At 45.0% G+C, this 17,381-nt stretch overlaps 1 protein-coding gene across 1 annotated transcript in view; it reads left to right on the top strand.

Annotated features, from left to right (window-relative positions):
- SLIT3 (slit guidance ligand 3) overlaps positions 1-17,381 on the top strand; it is a 597,642-nt gene that overhangs the window by 457,039 nt on the left and 123,222 nt on the right. Inside the window, exons 8-9 of the mRNA XM_063085643.1 lie at positions 4,110-4,273; positions 13,432-13,573. Of these exons, the coding sequence (XP_062941713.1) occupies positions 4,110-4,273; positions 13,432-13,573 (306 nt within the window). The remainder of the gene's footprint in view (positions 1-4,109; positions 4,274-13,431; positions 13,574-17,381) is intronic.

Genomic DNA, 17,381 nt, shown 5'->3' with positions numbered 1-17,381 from the left:
TTAAAATGGGATGGCGCAGTGATGGAATTTTAAGGAGAAGCCATTTAGTATTCAAAGACCTCTTCAAAGTCCCCAGCAAAGCACAAATGAGCAGGGGAAGAGCGGGGCCCAGGGCTCCTGAGCAAGAAGCTAGAAGTGAGCCTCAGGATGCTGGGCCTGCGTCCCTCCAGACAAGTGCATTCCATCAAAGAAAAATGACTTTCACCTGCAGAAATCAGCAGTCCAGCTCCTGTGGGCCGTTCCTCTGTGATTTAGACTTCCCCTCTTTGTTATTTGCAGTTTAGGAGCAGCAGTAGCAGAAGCTGGCTTGGTTCCATGGGTGTTGGGGGACGTGGTTAGGCCTGGATCTCGGGTGCTTTGTTTGGAGTGTGTCAGGGAGGCAGAAGAGGGCGGGAGGGCTTTTTCTCCTTTCTGTTGTCATTCTTCTCTGTGGTCCTGAACATTCATCTGATGAGTTCAGATCAATCAATCCATCTCATCTGTTCTCTTTGCTCCCTGCCTGCTGCCATTTTCTCTTTAGTTTAATTTCAGAGATGGCTCTGTGTAGAACTCCCTGGAGACTTGAGCTGACTAATCCCCCTTCACTGTAATTAAAGTGTGTGTGTTGGGGGGTTGGGGGGAGACTGGTGGTGGTGGAGAAGGAGGGAAGAGGAGAGAGGAAGGAAGTCATAAACGGGATTTCTAAAGGAAAGCTTTTATATTGAATTCAGAAAGCCACATTTTATAGAAAATGAATGCTGACCCTCTCTAAAAGGATTTGCTGGAAATTTAATTTAGCGTCTGTGGCTAAAAGGCACCTTCTATAAATTGGCATTTGTATTCATTCACCTTATGTTCTGTAAAGGTGCTTTCATCAACATGGAATATGGTGTGTCTATCAGCAAAACACTGCAAAACAACATGCAGGAACCACCCAAGCACCTTGATCCTTTAATATCTAGATAAGAAAGTGTAGCCTTGAACTGGCAGGGCCATGCTTGGAAAGAGACTGAAGTCTGGAGCTACTCTCCTATCTGTCATAATAATAGCAAACATTTCTTCAGTGGTGTACTGTGTGCTAGGCTTGGTGCTAAGCACTTTCCCTGAATCATTGGAATCCTCACTCTATCCCTGGGAAGAAGGCACCATGAATATCCCCATTTTACAGATGATATCACTGAGGTCCAGAATTAAATATCTGTCCAAAGCCAAAGCCAGAAAGCACAAAGCCAATGTCACACTCAGGCAATTTACCATCAGAGCCTGTGCTCATACCATTCAGCAGGAGCAAAAGTGGAAGAGCCGAGGAAGGGGAGACCAGAGCCTCTGTACAGCCCAGGAGGCAATAGCAGGTCCCCGTGTCATTGCCATCACAATTTACCAAAATGATCAAAAGTAACTAACATAATTCCCCTTCTCCTCAAGAGAATTATAACTACTCCTGGCAGTGTCCGAGCCCAAATTTTATGATCATCATGATTATTAATATTCTTTTAATATTAGTATTTGGGATGGCAGCGCTCAATTTGATCTCCCAAACATGATGCAAAAGGTTGTTTGAAAGAATCTTCCCAGCTTGACTCTTCCAGCATTTCTGGTGGATAAAATGGTAAGAGAAAGGAACTAGGCTTGTCATTGCCCTGGCTCTTGACAAGAGCCTTCCCAAGGCTTCCAAGTCCGTGTGGGTCACCCTTTTCTGTGACATCCACTTAGGAGGAAGAAAATTCCTGTGAAGATGGACAAAGGAATAGGAACCATCTGTAGCAAGGTTAAAAAGAGAGCAAGCTTGGGGCTGGCCAGCTGGGATTGAGAAATAACCAACCTAATATAATCTTCCAAAAGGGAAACCTCTGACATTTTTATTATCCCAGAAATTAATCAGCTCAGTAAGAATCTGGCTTACCTAAACCTCATTTTTGTTGTTCCATTGATCTTTTACCCTTGATTGGAACTGACGGGAATTGGTTTGCATTGATCTGACTCATGGATCCATGCTCATTGCCTCACGGTGAATCCCTGCTGCCTGAAATTCCATGCCTCACTGCCAAAGAGGGTAACTGCCTTTCCAAATAAAAGCCAAATTCTCATGATGAGGTTCTGCTTCCCCTGGCACACAAAAAAGTTGCGCCTTAGCCTGCACCTGCCACTACAGTCTGCCCCGTGTTCTGCCTTGTCCCCCAGACAGACCCACAGTGGCCATCTCCCTAGGCAACATTTATACACAGTACAGGCTTCCTGGTCTGGAATCCCCTCCTCTCATTCCTGCTTTTTAGGAAATAGTAACCAGCTGAAAGTCCACCATCAAGAAGCCTCCTCTCTCTTCTTGGCTCAAAGTGGTTATGTTTGTTAAATAAACAGAGGTCCTTCCCAGCAGCTTAGGATTTTTGCTCCCCAACCCCTTCCTGCCTATTGCACTTCTTTCCAGAGCCCAGGCTAAGGGGAAGCAATGCTGGCTTCAGCTCAGGGCCTCTGAGCTTTGAACTCAAAGAGGAGAATTGTTTGGGACCCATTATAGTCACAGTATCTTGGGCCTAAAACACTATGAAAATGTGTTCAACCCACTGTAAGATACAAAAAGATAATTACATCAAGATTAATCTTTTTTAAAACAAATCATAAAAATCTTTTCAAATTTTTTAGCAGGAAAAAAATTACATTTTATGTGGGATATGGGTTTATTTAGTCTGATATGATGAGATCTGGAGCCGCCCAAGACAGCCAAGGGCCCAGTGGCACTGGCCCATGGAGATTTCTGCTCATGCAGCAGCAGGAAATCTCTGCCCGTGCAGCACGAGTTAGATGCACTTGGCCAGTGTTTGGCAATATTGACTTTACGCTAAGTGGAGTGTGGTCAAGAGCCCTTCAGCTCTCTCCATTCCAGGCGTGGAGGGAGCCCTACCTACTCCTTTGGGCTGCCACTCAGTATTAACTGGCTTGACACAGAGTACTTGGAAGTCCCAAGATACTGCTAGCTGATTAGCATGTCCAGGATTTGGCATTTGAAATCTGCATCAGAAACTCAAGTAAATGATACGCTAGTGTGACTGAAACTCACCCAACACCACTTCAAATGACCTAGGGTGGTAGGGAATGCGGAAACCAGAAACCCTCGATAGGGGGACCTTGGAGAAAAACCATTAGAAGTCCCTGGATATCCTTAGTTTGCCTCCTAGTTAGTGGAAAGGAAGTTCAAGTCATTTAACCAGATGAGATTCCCCTCAGAAGTGGAACATGCAGATCTCTCTAGGGAATCTTATTCACTCAAGGCAAGAAATTGATCTGGAATCACAGCTACTAAAGGGGAAAAACCAGAAAGTCCTGGAACTGGTTAGGAAATTTTTTCAGAGGCACCTAAGTCAGTCAGAATAGCAAACAGAACATATGGAATTAAACTTGGGGAGGAGAGGAGGGGTACTATGGACAAATTGTTGTGGATTGTAAGAGTCTGGTATGGACAACACCTCATTTAATTAGGAGGGTGAAGAGAAGGTTCAGCCTTCAAAAAAGTACCCTTCTGCGTGTGTCCTGCACACCCTGAGTGGTGCACGCAAGTGGTATTGATGCTAGTGCACATGGGCAGCATTACATGCAATGTGTTCCTAAGGGACACTTAGGGAGGAAATGAAGGAAAACTAACAGGTAAAGGTGACACCAGATATCAGCCACCATGCCACCATTGACTGGGGCATTGAGACTGAGAAGCGTGTGTCAAGCCAGCAGTAACTCATGCTAGCTAAAGTACTGAGATTTGCACAAGCTGACCCTTTGTAAGTTTAACTCGAATCAGGATTGTCACTATAGTAATGTCACTCTCCCTCTCCTGTGTGCTGAGGCTTGCTAGAGTGGGAAAGAAAAGGGTGGAATTACTATTAAGAAGTGAGGAATTGCTCAGAACCCTGGGGCATCCTTTGTACGTGGCCTGCCTGTGAGGATAACTGTCATTGTGGCTTGGCAATGAAAGGGTTGAGGTCCTATGTTTCAGCGGTGCAGAAAGAAAAGCTTCCCCAGACTCGTGAGGATTATCATGCTGGGGAAGGGAGCAACAGAGGTTTTGACCACTCTGTTCAGCCAGGGGCAGCCTCCCCACTTCAATCTGTGACAGCGTCTTGCCTCTGTCCCTCCTCTGCCAGGCGCCTTCACTCCAACCACCTGTACTGCGACTGCCACCTGGCCTGGCTCTCAGATTGGCTGCGACAGAGGCGGACAGTTGGCCAGTTCACACTCTGCATGGCTCCTGTGCACCTGAGGGGCTTCAATGTGGCAGACGTGCAAAAGAAGGAGTATGTATGTCCAGGTGAGGCTTCCCCACCCACTCTCCCCTCCTGGGCTATGACTCACCCACCCATAAATTCTCCCACCATCACCCTGACCTTGAACACATACTGTAGCCCAGAGCTTGGTATGGAAGGAACCACGTAGGTTGTGTCCAGTGTCAGTAGTGACTTAATGAACTCTGGAGTGCCTCAAAGCCTTCAAGAAAAAAGCTCTTGTCATCTGGTAAAGGAAAATGCTAAAGGAACTCATGAATCACTCGATAAGCCCCGTAGTTCATTGATGCTAAGAGACCTAACATTTGTTGAGCTGCAGATCATACAAAAATAGGTGTAATAGAGGTGTTTCAGCATTTGCTGAACATGTTCCTGTCCTCCAATTGCTCAGAGAAATTGGGAGACAGGATCATGTAGACTGTGGAGTCAGCCTGCTTGGCTGGAAATCCTAGCTCTGCCCCTTACTAGTGTGTCACTTTGGCAAGATACTGCTCGTCTACAAAATGGAAATAATAATAATACATGACTCAAAGGATGGGTGGGAGGATTAAGTGAAATAATGCATAGGAAGCACTTAGCATAAGACACAGCACTTAGTAAGAGCTAAATAAGTGGGGCTTAATTATCAGTTTAGTGGGCCCACAAAATGTGCTGAGCCAACATAAGAGTTTGATCTGTGGGTAAGTGAAGTGTAACAGAAGGACAGATCGCCTCTGTAGCATAGCACAGAAAACAGAACTGTGCAGACACATAACTGAAGACAGCTCACTTCTCCAGGATGGCAGGTAGCTGAGTGGCCCATGAAAGTTTTTCCAGTGGATGTAGCTTTTCAGCTGGGTCCTAAATTTTACTTGCTTATCTGCTTTGACTTTTCATTGACATCCTTCACTCCCACCAACTCTCCCTTTTCTGTTGACAAAGAAGTGGAGGAATGAATCCCTTGGCTTTCTCAAAAAAAAAAAGAAAGCATTAGGAACCCATTCCTGGAATTGGGGCCCCTTGGCCTCTGAAGGCTGAGCTTGGGGAGATGGTGTGCAAGAGGGAAGGATGACAACAGGGAACTGAGCACAGTGGGGGTCTGCGTTTCTCCTCATCCGTCTTAACTGTCACCCACTTTCAGAACTCAGGGTTCATGGAGCCCCGTGTGTGCTTTCGGGCCCCCATATGATCAGGAATGTGGAGTGGCCCCTTCTGCTCTCAGGCTACATTTGCAGCCTACAAGAATTCTCCTTGAATTCAACTTAATCTCGCTCTCTTCTGCTTCTTTCTGTCATGGTATTACTCTATCACATTATTTATTATCCAAAAACATTTTAACATATCTCAAGCTGTACCGCAAAAACTTCCAACAGACACCCACTTACAAATCACTTCCCATCAAACATATAACAAAACCGTTTATCACACAGACACCAAATTCAAATACAGTGACTATAATTACAATAATTATTAGGCAAAGGGTGCAATATCGGCATAAGTGCCAGTGAAAGAAATAATTATAGAGTGCAGGAGTTATCCAAGAGCTGGTAAGAAAAACTAATTAGAGAGAATGTTAAAACACATCGTTATAGGTGGGCGCAAGTTTCTTGTAGCGCACGACCATGTGTACTACCTCGTCATGCAAGCACCTTCCATCAAAAGAGTGGCGAGACATTGCTTACATGAGAACAGTCAAGATCCAGAACCCATGGGAGAAAGGCTGAGCCTCCTAAGTCCTGAAAATGCTAATGCCTCAAATCTCCCTCCTTTAAAAACGCTAGATCTAGCATGTGGGTTAATAGATACAAAGGAGAGTCTTATCACCTCCTTGTTTAGAGCAGTTAAGCCCATTGCTTGTGATGGCCCCTGGAGCTTAATATGAAGCCAGGTGTCTTTTGAGAACATGAGAATTTAGTCCAAAGACTCCAGACTTCGATATATTATTAACCTTCACCCTCTTACGTGTAGTATGAATTTAGGGGAGTGACATATTGGGACCCTGTAGGCATGAGGGATTCTTTAAATGCTTTTCCAGGCTCTCATAGGTTAAAACTAGAATGTTGTAGGCGTTGCTTTCTGAAAAGGTCTAAGTCAGTTATAATGGTCTGGGGGAACCAGTGCATTGATCTTCCGTGACGAGTGAACCACCACCACCATTAGTGGGGTGCAGGAGGAGCACACCCTCCCCAAAAGTCCTACCTCTTCAATAATTAAAGATGCTTTGGGAGACTGTAATAAAGGGTGGCAGAGGAAGCAGCGTGGAGCAAGGCTCAGTCTATGAGCACACAATTAAAATCCCAATGGTCAGTCTTTGAGGCCCTAGAGGAGGTCACAGAGAAGAGCTGTATTCGTGTCCTGACCACCCCACACACACGTTGCCACCGAGGCTGCAGACCCTGACCCGATGCCAGACCCCAGCAAGGGATCTGGATGAGGCAGGACCCAACTGTGGTTGATCTAAGCTGCAAAACCACAAATACTCTTCGTTTAAGCTATTCTTCTAATAACTTACATGAGGAGGACTTCAGTCAAGAATGGAGGACAAGAATGTCTCTTAAAAAGTAGAGTTCACCTGCTCAGAGGAGAGAGGCATAGGGCACCATTCAAGCCATGTGTGCATGTAGCTTCATCACCAGCAGTCCCTGTCAAGGCAGCATTAGAAAAGCTCCCTGGGTCCTTAAGTGGTATCAAAAAACACATGACTCCGGAGACAGGAAAGAGCTTTATCTCACTCAGCCTGTGAGGGCCCTGCCTGCCCATGTCCCTGATAGCTCCCTTTGAATTAAGTCCAGCTGTCTGGAGCCCAGCATCTTCTCCCCAGAAGCCCTGGATATGGGCTCCTTATCACTCCAGCTAACCCAGAAATTTGCTAGCAGCGCACTTTGGCAGTACTCATATCTTCTGTCAGCTGGACCCTTCCAATCAAAGGCATTTATTTTCTTCCTCTGGGAAGACAATTGGGAATTTTTCACAAGGTGGGAGAATATATCTCCATTTTATTTTATATTAACATTTATTGTAAGTTATACAACTTGACTACTTGGCTTCCCTCAGCTACTGCTGAAAGATTTCTGTTAACTTTGCTTCCTTCAAGGGGAAGGCGACGGCCCTGGGGCTAGCAGAGTCTTCAGTTTAAGCCTCTTGTTACCTGGGCCAGACTAGAACTTTATCAAAGTTCATGATAATAGACCAGAGAAAAAGTACATGTTATGGGAGTTGCCAAGTTGCAGGGGTTTTTTTGTTTGGGTTTTTTTTTTTTTTTCTATCCCCATCTAAAGAATTTATTTTGGGGTTTAAATTCTAGGATTTAAATCTTCCATGTGTTAATTTCCTGGTACCTTAATCTGTGATTTTACTAGTGACAGTTTGTAATTCAAGGTTATTAAATATTTGATCTTCTGAATTAATTATCACTTTCATTTGAACATCTCTGAACCCATTGATTTGTCCACCCACTTCATTCTTATCTGCCCATGACCTTGAATGTGATATATCTTTTCATAAAGACATTAATCTTGTCTTCTATTAATAGGAGGCCATGTCTTTTTTTTTTTTTTTAGGTGCCCCAATGCCTAGAACAATGCTTGATCCTAATAGCCTCTCAATAAATACTTGCTCATTTATTATTAAAAATGAAATATGCTTATCTCCCTGGAAAAAAGAAACTCTTCTTTTTTAAAAAACTAGGCACTAGTTACTAAATATAAAGATAATTAAGGTAAGCCATGACTAGCCACCCATCTCCTTAGGAGGTTTTAATTAAAGCACCATAATTGGGCATTGCAGGAATGAGATTATTAGGTTTATTTAGCCATTCCCAAAATTATCATGCCTCTGGTATTTAAATCACATTCATTTATATTCTCATCATAACTGCTCAAGTCCCATTGTCACTGCAGTCTGTTGTTGGCTTTTGAAAGGCCAGAGGCCAATGGGGATGCTTAATTTGAATACTGGAATTAATTTATTTCCACATACAAGGCCATTGGATTTTTTGACTCTGTGCACTCTATTGGGTGAGGTTTTTATTAAAAACAGAAGGACATAAGCACAGTTCTAACAAGAGTGTCTGGTGGTCTCTCGTATGGCTTACACAATCCGTGTCCCAGCCTGAGTCTTCCCACCTCCTGAGATTCTGAGGCTCTGATGCTTTTCAATTTCATGGTGATAAAAAGAAACACTTTGGGTGTGTTTTTGGCAGAAGAGACAGACAGAGGAGCACGGGACTGTATGTTAGATCGTGCTGTTTCCCAGCTCTGTGATCTTGGGCATCTTGCCTAACCTTCCCTATTCTTCAGTTTCCTCATCAGTTTAATGGGCGTAATAATAGAAACTAAACCACAGATTCTGTGAGGATCAAGTGAGATAATATGTACAAAGTACTTAATGCAGTATCTGGCACATAGTACACATTCAATCACTGTTCGCTGCTATCAGGAGAATGATGGTTATTCTTAGTTTGGATACTGCTGTGTCCTTGGCAAGCACTGTCCTCTCCCAGAGCTTTTGTTTTCTTACCATCTCCATGGGCCCATCTACATCTGAAGTTCAGTGATGTTTGTCCCGTCACCTGGGCAGACAATTCGGGCCTTTTGCTTTCAGCGTGAGGATCATCCCTATTTTGCCAATTAGGAGAAGCAGCAAGCTGAGGAGGCAGCGGGGCAGGACCCAGCTCTCTGGTCATCTCTCCCTCTCTCTCCTCTCTGAGAATGAGGTGGGGAGAGATAGTCAGCAGAGACGAGATAACTAGCATGGTGGCAATGCTGGCGACCCGCAGGGACAGTCCCTCTGGGAGGTGTGGCTAGGAACGCATTCCAGCCCTCTCACTCACTGAGTGCCCCCTGATCTGGGAAGCCTTGATGATTAATGACAAGCAGCAAAGGGCCCGCATCTCCACTCCCCCAAGTTCTGCTCTGTCCTCCCTCAAAATGTCAGGCCACAATCCTGGGAGTCTTAGAGAAGACATCTGAAGGCAGGGCATCCTTGTTTCCACCTTGTTTGGCACAGAGATGGCTTTAGCTTCAGGCTGAGATTCCAGAGCTGATATGGTGATTCAGACAGGCCCCCAGAGGGGAGATGTGTACTTGGGCCACAGCCCTGCCTCCCTCTCTGGATAAGAACACCCTTGCTCTGCTGTGGAGCAGCATTTTAGTACCACTGAAAGAGTTCTAAGAGCACATAGCTTGGGCACTTATTTAAAAATTAAGAAAAGAAGAGCAAGTCCATATACACTCCTAAGTTGATAACAGAACATCTTGTAAAGTAGATTACAGGCTAGTCCATCACCATTCTCTGATTTAAGGCCACTTTCTTTGCCAGTAGACAGGCTCACTGGAGGACAGTGTGGATTCATGGGACCCCGTTAAGAATATGTTGTACAAGAGGAGCACACACATACATGCAGGCAGTTGCATGTCTAGATATTCCCCTTTCATCAATGATGTAGAGAGAGACTCATTCCATCCCAATATAAAAACTTGATTCCCAGGGCTGGTGGTTAGCGCACAGCCTTATAACACTAAGGTCATGGGTTTGGATACCTGTACCAGCCAGCCACAAAAAAACGAACAAACAAAAGTCTTGGTTCCCATTCCTCTCTGCTTCCCAGCTTATAATCGTAGAGACTGGGAGGGAGGGATTTGCTGACAAAGCTCAGCAGAATGCCTAGAACACCCTGACCTGTGCAGGTGAGAGACTCACAGGGAGCCCCAGGTGACTGGGGAAATGGCTTTAGCCAGCACTGAGAGCTTTGGTGGAAAGAAGTGGGCTTCAGGCAGGAGAGTCTCATCTACCCATAGCCAGTCTGTCTCCCTGCTTTATAGCTAAATCCTACCTGCCAGAGCCCAGGGCACTCAGAACTCAGGGAGGCTCCCTTCTGGGGCCTTCCAAAAGGAATGCTTATCTTCGTAGCTTAGTGACATTTAACTCCCACATCTCCCAGACTTCTCGGCCAATTTCATTCATGTGTTCATCCTCTCATTTATCCAAGGTATGTTTACTAAGTCAATGGTTTTTGTTGAGCCCTGATTTAGGCACTGAGAATCCAACAGTGACTAAAAGAGAGAAAGTCACTGCCCTTATAGAATTTACATTCCAATCGCATGCTGTGCAGAGACCCAAAGCAAAGGGAGAGGCATCAGCCATCACAGCTCTCAGAGGCCCATAGGGAAATGGGCTTAACCCATTGGGCATTGATGAGGGGAGAACGTTTTCAGGGAAATGGAACCCATCTTTCAACCCCATTTTAAACCTGAAGTGTTTTGTTGAAACAAGAAGGTAAAGTCCTCACTATGCATGAAGTCCTGGCTGGGGAGCTGCCAGCCCAGGGTGCTAACAGAAGCTATAATTACTGTTGTTTCTCTCTGCGTAATTAAAGGTGTTGTTAGTGACCTGGTTAAGGACTCTTTTTCAAAGGCTTTTTTTTTTTTTTTTTACCTTCACAACATGTATTGAAATGTAGTGCACACTGCCAATGGAACCAGAGGCACCCTGTGAAAGATCCAGCCGCCTCCCAGAGGGACTCGAGGCTGCAACCTGGGTCTGGTTTAGAACAGAATCAATTTCAACATAGAAGTCAGAAGGGGCCCCTTTGAAAAAACTCTATGTCAGAACTTCCTGTTGCCATTACAAGCCCTTGAATATGATGTCTTTCTTCCCCCTTTTCCAACATACGCCCTTTAAGTAATATTTTGACAGATCAGAAGAGGGATAGTCATCTGATCCCTCTGCCTGAATGGATGGAAATGCAAGAGTTCAGACTCCAGTCCCTGACATTTCCCAAATAGGAAGGTGTCCTGGGTGTGGTGATTTTCCCTGGCTTTGTCAGGTGCACTTGCCCCTTGATGTTCAAGACCAGGCATGGCAGTTTTGCGAGGGTGCACCATCTGCACTTCAAAAGTCCTGACAGCTGAGGCCAACTATTCCCAACCTCCGTCAGATGTGGGTGATGGGATGGGAGCCCTTCTCCCTTAGATCTTCTGCTGCCTGCAAAGAAGTGGAGTAGAGGAGGAAAAGATGTTGTTAGGTGTCTTACTCCCTCTGCTTCCATTGTTCTGGAGAACAAAAGCAGTTGATCTTTAGTCCCAGAAAGGACTCTAGTAATCATGCAATCCAAACTCCTGATTTGCTGAAATGGTAACAACAAAGCTCAGAGATGGTACTGTGACTTGCCCAAGGTCTTGCAGGCAATTAGTAGCAGAGCAAGACCCAGTAATAATAATAACAACACCTAACATTATTAAGCTCTGTGCCATGCATTCTTCTAAATACTTTTCATGCATGCATTAACTTCCTTTGCCTTTACAACAAAACCATGCTATGAAATAAGTATTGTTATTTTCCCCACTTTACAGATGGGGAAAAGTAAGGCACACGGAAGTAAGAATTAAATGATGGAACCAGGATTCACACTGAGGCAGTGGGACTCCAGAGCCCACCCTCTTAGCCACAACACTCTCTCATTCCTGATCAGAGGCTCAAAGAGGCTGACTCTCTGGTGTTGCCACTTTCTCAGAATTCTAAAGGCTTTCTCAATTTGGAACAAAGTCAGTCTCACCATTCTCTCAAAGAGAATGTTCCAGCGGGAGATTAGTGTGAGTCATCATCTCTGGCATTTTCCATGGTTTCTATTGGATCCACTAGTGTGTGCTGCACTGGCGACCTTGAATTCCTTGTACCCTGGACAAGAATATTTTCTCAAACATCCCAACTAAGAGGACGTTGTAAATTTTTGTTTTGTGTGTAAGTGAGGTTAAGGAAAGTGAGAATCTTTCATTGGTTTGGCACTTTCTGGGAATGTAAACATTCCAAATTAAGCTGTGGGCATCAATTTGAACTCCTACAGAGGGATCACCCCTTGGAATCATTGGGTCTATTGAATGTGGTGAGTTGGACTCTCTACTTTAAGCCTCAGTGTCCAAATGAGGATGGGCCACAGGCCCACTTGGTTCTCTGATTCAACCACTATAGCTAGACCCACTCTGGCTTCCCAGAATTAGTTTCTCCAGTGAACAGGTGCCAAACCAAAAATCACTTTTGTCCAGCAGCAGACATTTTCCATGTTTCATGTTTAATCTGTATTTAAGAGCCCAGAGCCAGAGGTTCCAAGTCCAAGCAGTGAGGGGATCTGCAGAGTTAGACTGAGTTTGGTCTCAGCCCATGACCCTTTGCTCTGAGAGGCAAATCTGGTAAGATATTGAAATCCATTAGATCCAGCATGCGTGAGATGAGGTCCTGGGAGGGCTGTGGGGTTGGGTGTCCCTTTTGGACCATATCATCCACACTTGAAGAACTAACCATATGTTTGAGATTCTCACCTCACTTTGAGGTTGTAGTCATAGTGTGAAAGTGTTTGCAATGTCTTTAAAACATTTGAATTTACTTTTTGTATTTGGGATTTGAAGTTGCCACCAGAGAAAGTGATTAAGATTCTCAGTGACTCTGAATCTTGTGTTAGGTTAGTAATGGACACATTTATCTATGTTACCTTTCTAAATAAGCTCCTTGGGTGCCATTTGCTTGGTCTCTTAATCACTTTGCTTTAAATTCACACTGGTTCTCACCTCAAACAAAATTAAGGCCTGACTCCAAAATATGTAGTAACGTATTTGCCGTTTTTCTAGTGACATACATTTTATCTGCATGTTCCCTGGATATAAAAGCCGTTTGGAAGTGGCTTGGGCATTGCTACTCATAACTGTATTGACACTCTGACAATATTAATGCCCCAAATGGGAAAACTCTGCCACCTTTTTTCCTCCCACCTCATTTTGGTATCTAACTCAAAAGAGAAAAGTCTAACTCAGCATCCCATCACCAGCTAAAAGCCGAAAACTCCAGGGTGCCATTCAGACATTGGACACCCTGGGCATGTGGCCCCAGTGTATGATCTTTGAATTCCAGTGACATTTTTTTGTGCATGATTGACTCTAAGCACTCCTCTTTCTCTGAAAGACTAGAATGTTGGGATAACAGAGCAGGTGAAGCAATCCAGAAAGGGTAAGGTCAAGGTCAGAATCTCTCCTCTTTGCTGAATAATTGGCCAGTGACAGCTGTGCCTCCCAGGTGAGGGGAGATGCCAGTTGGTGATCATTTTTCAGATAGCTTATCAGTTAATGCTGCATCCTGAGAAGCTGGTTGAGGGACACAGAAGCCCAGGCAGCTCCTGACACTGACCTGAGCTAACCATTGTGTTCTGGCCCCACAGGCCCCCACCCGGAGCCTCCATCCTGCAATGCCAACTCCATCTCCTGCCCTTCGGCCTGCACTTGCAGTAATAACATCGTGGACTGTCGAGGAAAGGGCTTGACAGAGATCCCCTCCAATTTGCCAGAGAGCATTGTCGAAATGTAAGTGCCTCCATTTGCCACCCCTCCATCCCTGGTGAGTTCACTTCTCCGTCCCAGCCAATCCCCTACTAGTCCATCAGCATGTTGGACTGTTGGAGCCAACTGTTACAAACACCCTGGAATCTCTTTGCTGTCCTTCTAGGCTTTCCTGGATATGATAGCTCAGTGGTCAAGAGCATAGATTCGAGAACAGAGTCAGCAAGCTACAGCCAGCAGGCTAAACACACCCACCACCCATTTTTGTAAATAAAGTTTTATTGGAACACATCCACAACCACTTGTTTATGTACTGTCTATGGCTGCTTTCATATGGCAGTATTGAGTAGTTGCAACAAAGGACCATGTGGCCTTCAAAGCCTAAAATATGTTTTCCCTGGCCCTTCCCAGGAAGTTTGCCAATCCCCGCCCTAGGGTCATACTGTGTCTGTATCCTGGCTCTACCATTTACTAGCTGTATGACTTGAGGTAAAATAATCTCTCTCTTTCATTGTTAGTTTTCTCGCCTATAGTAATGTGATAATTATAGCATTATACTTCAGTGGGTCACTGTGAAAACTCAATGAAATACCGCATGTGAAGTACTTAATACAGCCCTCAGTCCACGGGCAAGTGCTCTGTAAAACAGTGGTAGTGTGGAGGAGAGTATACGAATAAGGAGCTGATTTCATAGCTACCACTACCAGCGAAGGGGACAGAGCTTTTGATTATTTCGAATCAGATTTTGTCCTCTGGATTAGATCTTTAGGTAAAGAGACAAGATTGTGTGTGTCTATACATAGGTACAGATGTCAAAAATTCCAGTAAAATTTGTCCATGTAGCTCAGTCTTGTTCAATCCTCCCTTAAATGTTAGAAAATAGCCAGCGTCTCATTCTGGACTGAGTAGGTCAGTCAACATTGACCTCAAGATCACTCTTTAAATGACAACAGTTGTTTTCATTTTCTACCTTGTCCTTCCAATGGCTTTATCAAAAACATCACTATATGGAACCCTCCTACTGAAAACATCACGTAAAATCCCTGCAAATGAAAGACATGTATTTCCCTTGCTACTCTGCTTCATATTCTCCTCCTCCTCCTCTTTCCCCTGTGCATGCCGTTTTGTTCCCATCTTATTCCAACAGATGGCCCATTGACTCTTTTATTCATCTGTGTATTTATTCAGCAAACATCTATTGTGAGCCTGCTGTGTTCTGTGCTTGGAGAGACCACAATGAACAAAATAGATGAAATTTCTGCCTTCCTGACACTTGCATTCTAGTGGTGGGGAGGTGCGGATAATCAATAAACAAGGTAAAGTAAATTAGATAATGTGTTAGAAGTTGGTAGATTCTATGGAGGAAAATGAAGTGAAGAAAGGACTCGAAGTAAGTGAGAGAAAAAGCAAGTGGCTATCTGGAGGAAGAGTGTCACAGGTAGTGAGAACAGTGTGTGCAAAGGCCCTGCGGTAGGCGTGTGCCTGGCCTACCAGAAGGCCAGTGTGGCTGGAGTGGAATAAGCAGCAGGGAGAGAAATTGGGGGATGAGCTCACAGAGCTAATGAGGGGCCAGATCATGGAGCCCCATGGGACTTTGGTTTTACCCTGATTGAGATGGGAAGAAATATACAATTTATAGCAGTGAGTCTTAGTTTCTTCTTTCATCTACTTTGCCAGCTTTTCTCTAATTTCCATTAAAACTCTCTTCCCCAGCCCCAGGGGCTACAATCCATACCTCCACTCCTGCTTCTGCAGGCAGGAGCTGGTCAGTGGAGAATCCTGTCACCTGCCGTCCATGCCTTCGGTGGCCTTCATCCATCTCCACCCAGCCCTCAGTCTCCCTTTCCACAAGCACCGATAGCAAATCCCCTTCGTGTCTTACTGTAGCTCTCCTTCACTCTCCTGCTCCGTTGCCCTAGCTCTTCAGATCCCCCTCGCTGTGGAATCTGCTGAGACCCCACCTACCTCCCCTGCTCACCACTTTGCTTCCCTTCCTCCATCACTCTCCTCCTTCCTGTCCTCACGTTCCTCCCTTTCTGTACTGTTTCCCCACCACTGTCTTCTCCCTCCCTGGATTCATTCTCCCCCATCTCTCCATCTCCCTACCCATGGTCTTTCCACTGCTCCTCCCACCCCTATCTCTTTCTCTAGCCTCTTGACCCTTTGCTCCCCATTATAAGTGCCCTCCTCCTTCTCTCTCCATCCACGCCAGGTGGGCCAGATTCCCAAGGTGGCTGTTCAAGACAATCCATCTCATTTCAGATTCCCTTAGATCGTTTCTTTCTTGCTCTGCTCCCCGCTCCCCACTCCTTGTGTAGACCATGGATTCAGGCTGACCCATATTTAGCCCTTGCCCTGCCTTGGAGCCATCAGCAAATAACTTTTCTGAGCCTTGCTTTTCTCAACTGCAAATGCAGAGGCTAATGGTACCTCATTAATAGTTCTCATGAAAGTTAAACAATGAATGCTGTAAGATGCTTAGTGTTGTGTCTAGCACATAGGATATACTATGTTAGTAATGACTTGTTATTTTACAACTACAAGTACTACAGCTATTGCCACACTCTTATTAGGGATGGCGACAAGGGTTAGAAACCACCTGCTAGGAGCTAGCACTGCCTACACAAGAGATACCTTCATAAAGACATGTCAGTTCTTTGAAGGGTAATGGTTGAGAGAATAGGTTCTTGAAACAGATGAGCCATTTGTGTTATGACTTGAACCTGGTAGTGTCTCATCTTCATGCAAATGTATGCAGACATGGAAATAAGGCTGCCCCTGCTTATTGGGTACCCACAGTCTACCAGATGGATTGCCCAGGACTTCTCTTGCTGTGCTTGACCCATTCTCCTCTGTGATGAAATGCAGCTGAGAAATTAAAGCAGATGAGGCAAGTCTCTGCAGTTGGGGAGGGTAGTTTGGGAAGTGACATGTAAGAGAAAACTTGCAGGAGGGGAGGAACCTACTTGTTCCTAAGGGCAACTAAGCCTGTGCCTGGGGACCTGTGTGTTGGCTTAAAAGCCTGTAAAACAGCTAAAATGCATCCTCTTAGCTGTGAGAGGAGACCAGCAGATGGGTGAAAAGATGAGAAAATGAAGAAAGCAGAGAGTAGAAACAGCAGGATGCACCCCAGGATGAAAAGAAAGTGTGTGATTTATCATCCCAAAGACATCAAATGTGACTTTTTCTTTTTAATATTGAGAACTCCACCTCTTGTCCATGGCCACTTAAATAATCCAGATTTGTTCTTCCCCCTTATAGGAATGCTTGACACCAAATCAGGCTCTCCACTCCCTCTTCTTGATCCTTAACTATTAATGATTCTCTTAAATTGCCTTAACCTTGGGAGGGGGACCCGCATTCCCCAACATTTGGGGGAGGGAGTACTTATCTCTCATGCAGAGCAATCTGGCAGACTCAGATATTTTCCAAAGCCGAAGCAGCTCAGAGGAGTGTGTGCTGGGCTCCCCACATAACAGAGCCAATTCCTCTAAAAATAGCTTTCTTCCAGAGAACCCACAGTGAGATGGTTCACTGCAGATTTTCCTCGAAACTGATCTCCCACCAATGGCACCATTCTCACTGTTCCCTGTCATTTCTTTGAACCAGATCCAGCTTCCAGTAGGGATAGATTCAGGGAAAAGCCAGAGGCCCACGTGTTTCTCTGTTCTGTGGTCTTCAGACACCATCCTGAGTCTTCAAAAGCCCTGGAGGGACCATCTGTTCTTAGAGCTTCTCCCAATCTCTGGCTCATCTTCCATTTTTGCTCTATATTTCCACAGTGTCACCCGGTGGCTCATGTCTTCTGCTGTGGCAGGTGAATTTATTCAAT

Source organism: Cynocephalus volans, chromosome 2 (assembly GCF_027409185.1).
Source record: "Cynocephalus volans isolate mCynVol1 chromosome 2, mCynVol1.pri, whole genome shotgun sequence".
Lineage (NCBI taxonomy): Eukaryota > Metazoa > Chordata > Mammalia > Dermoptera > Cynocephalidae > Cynocephalus > Cynocephalus volans.
This window is presented reverse-complemented; position numbering and strand designations above follow the sequence as displayed.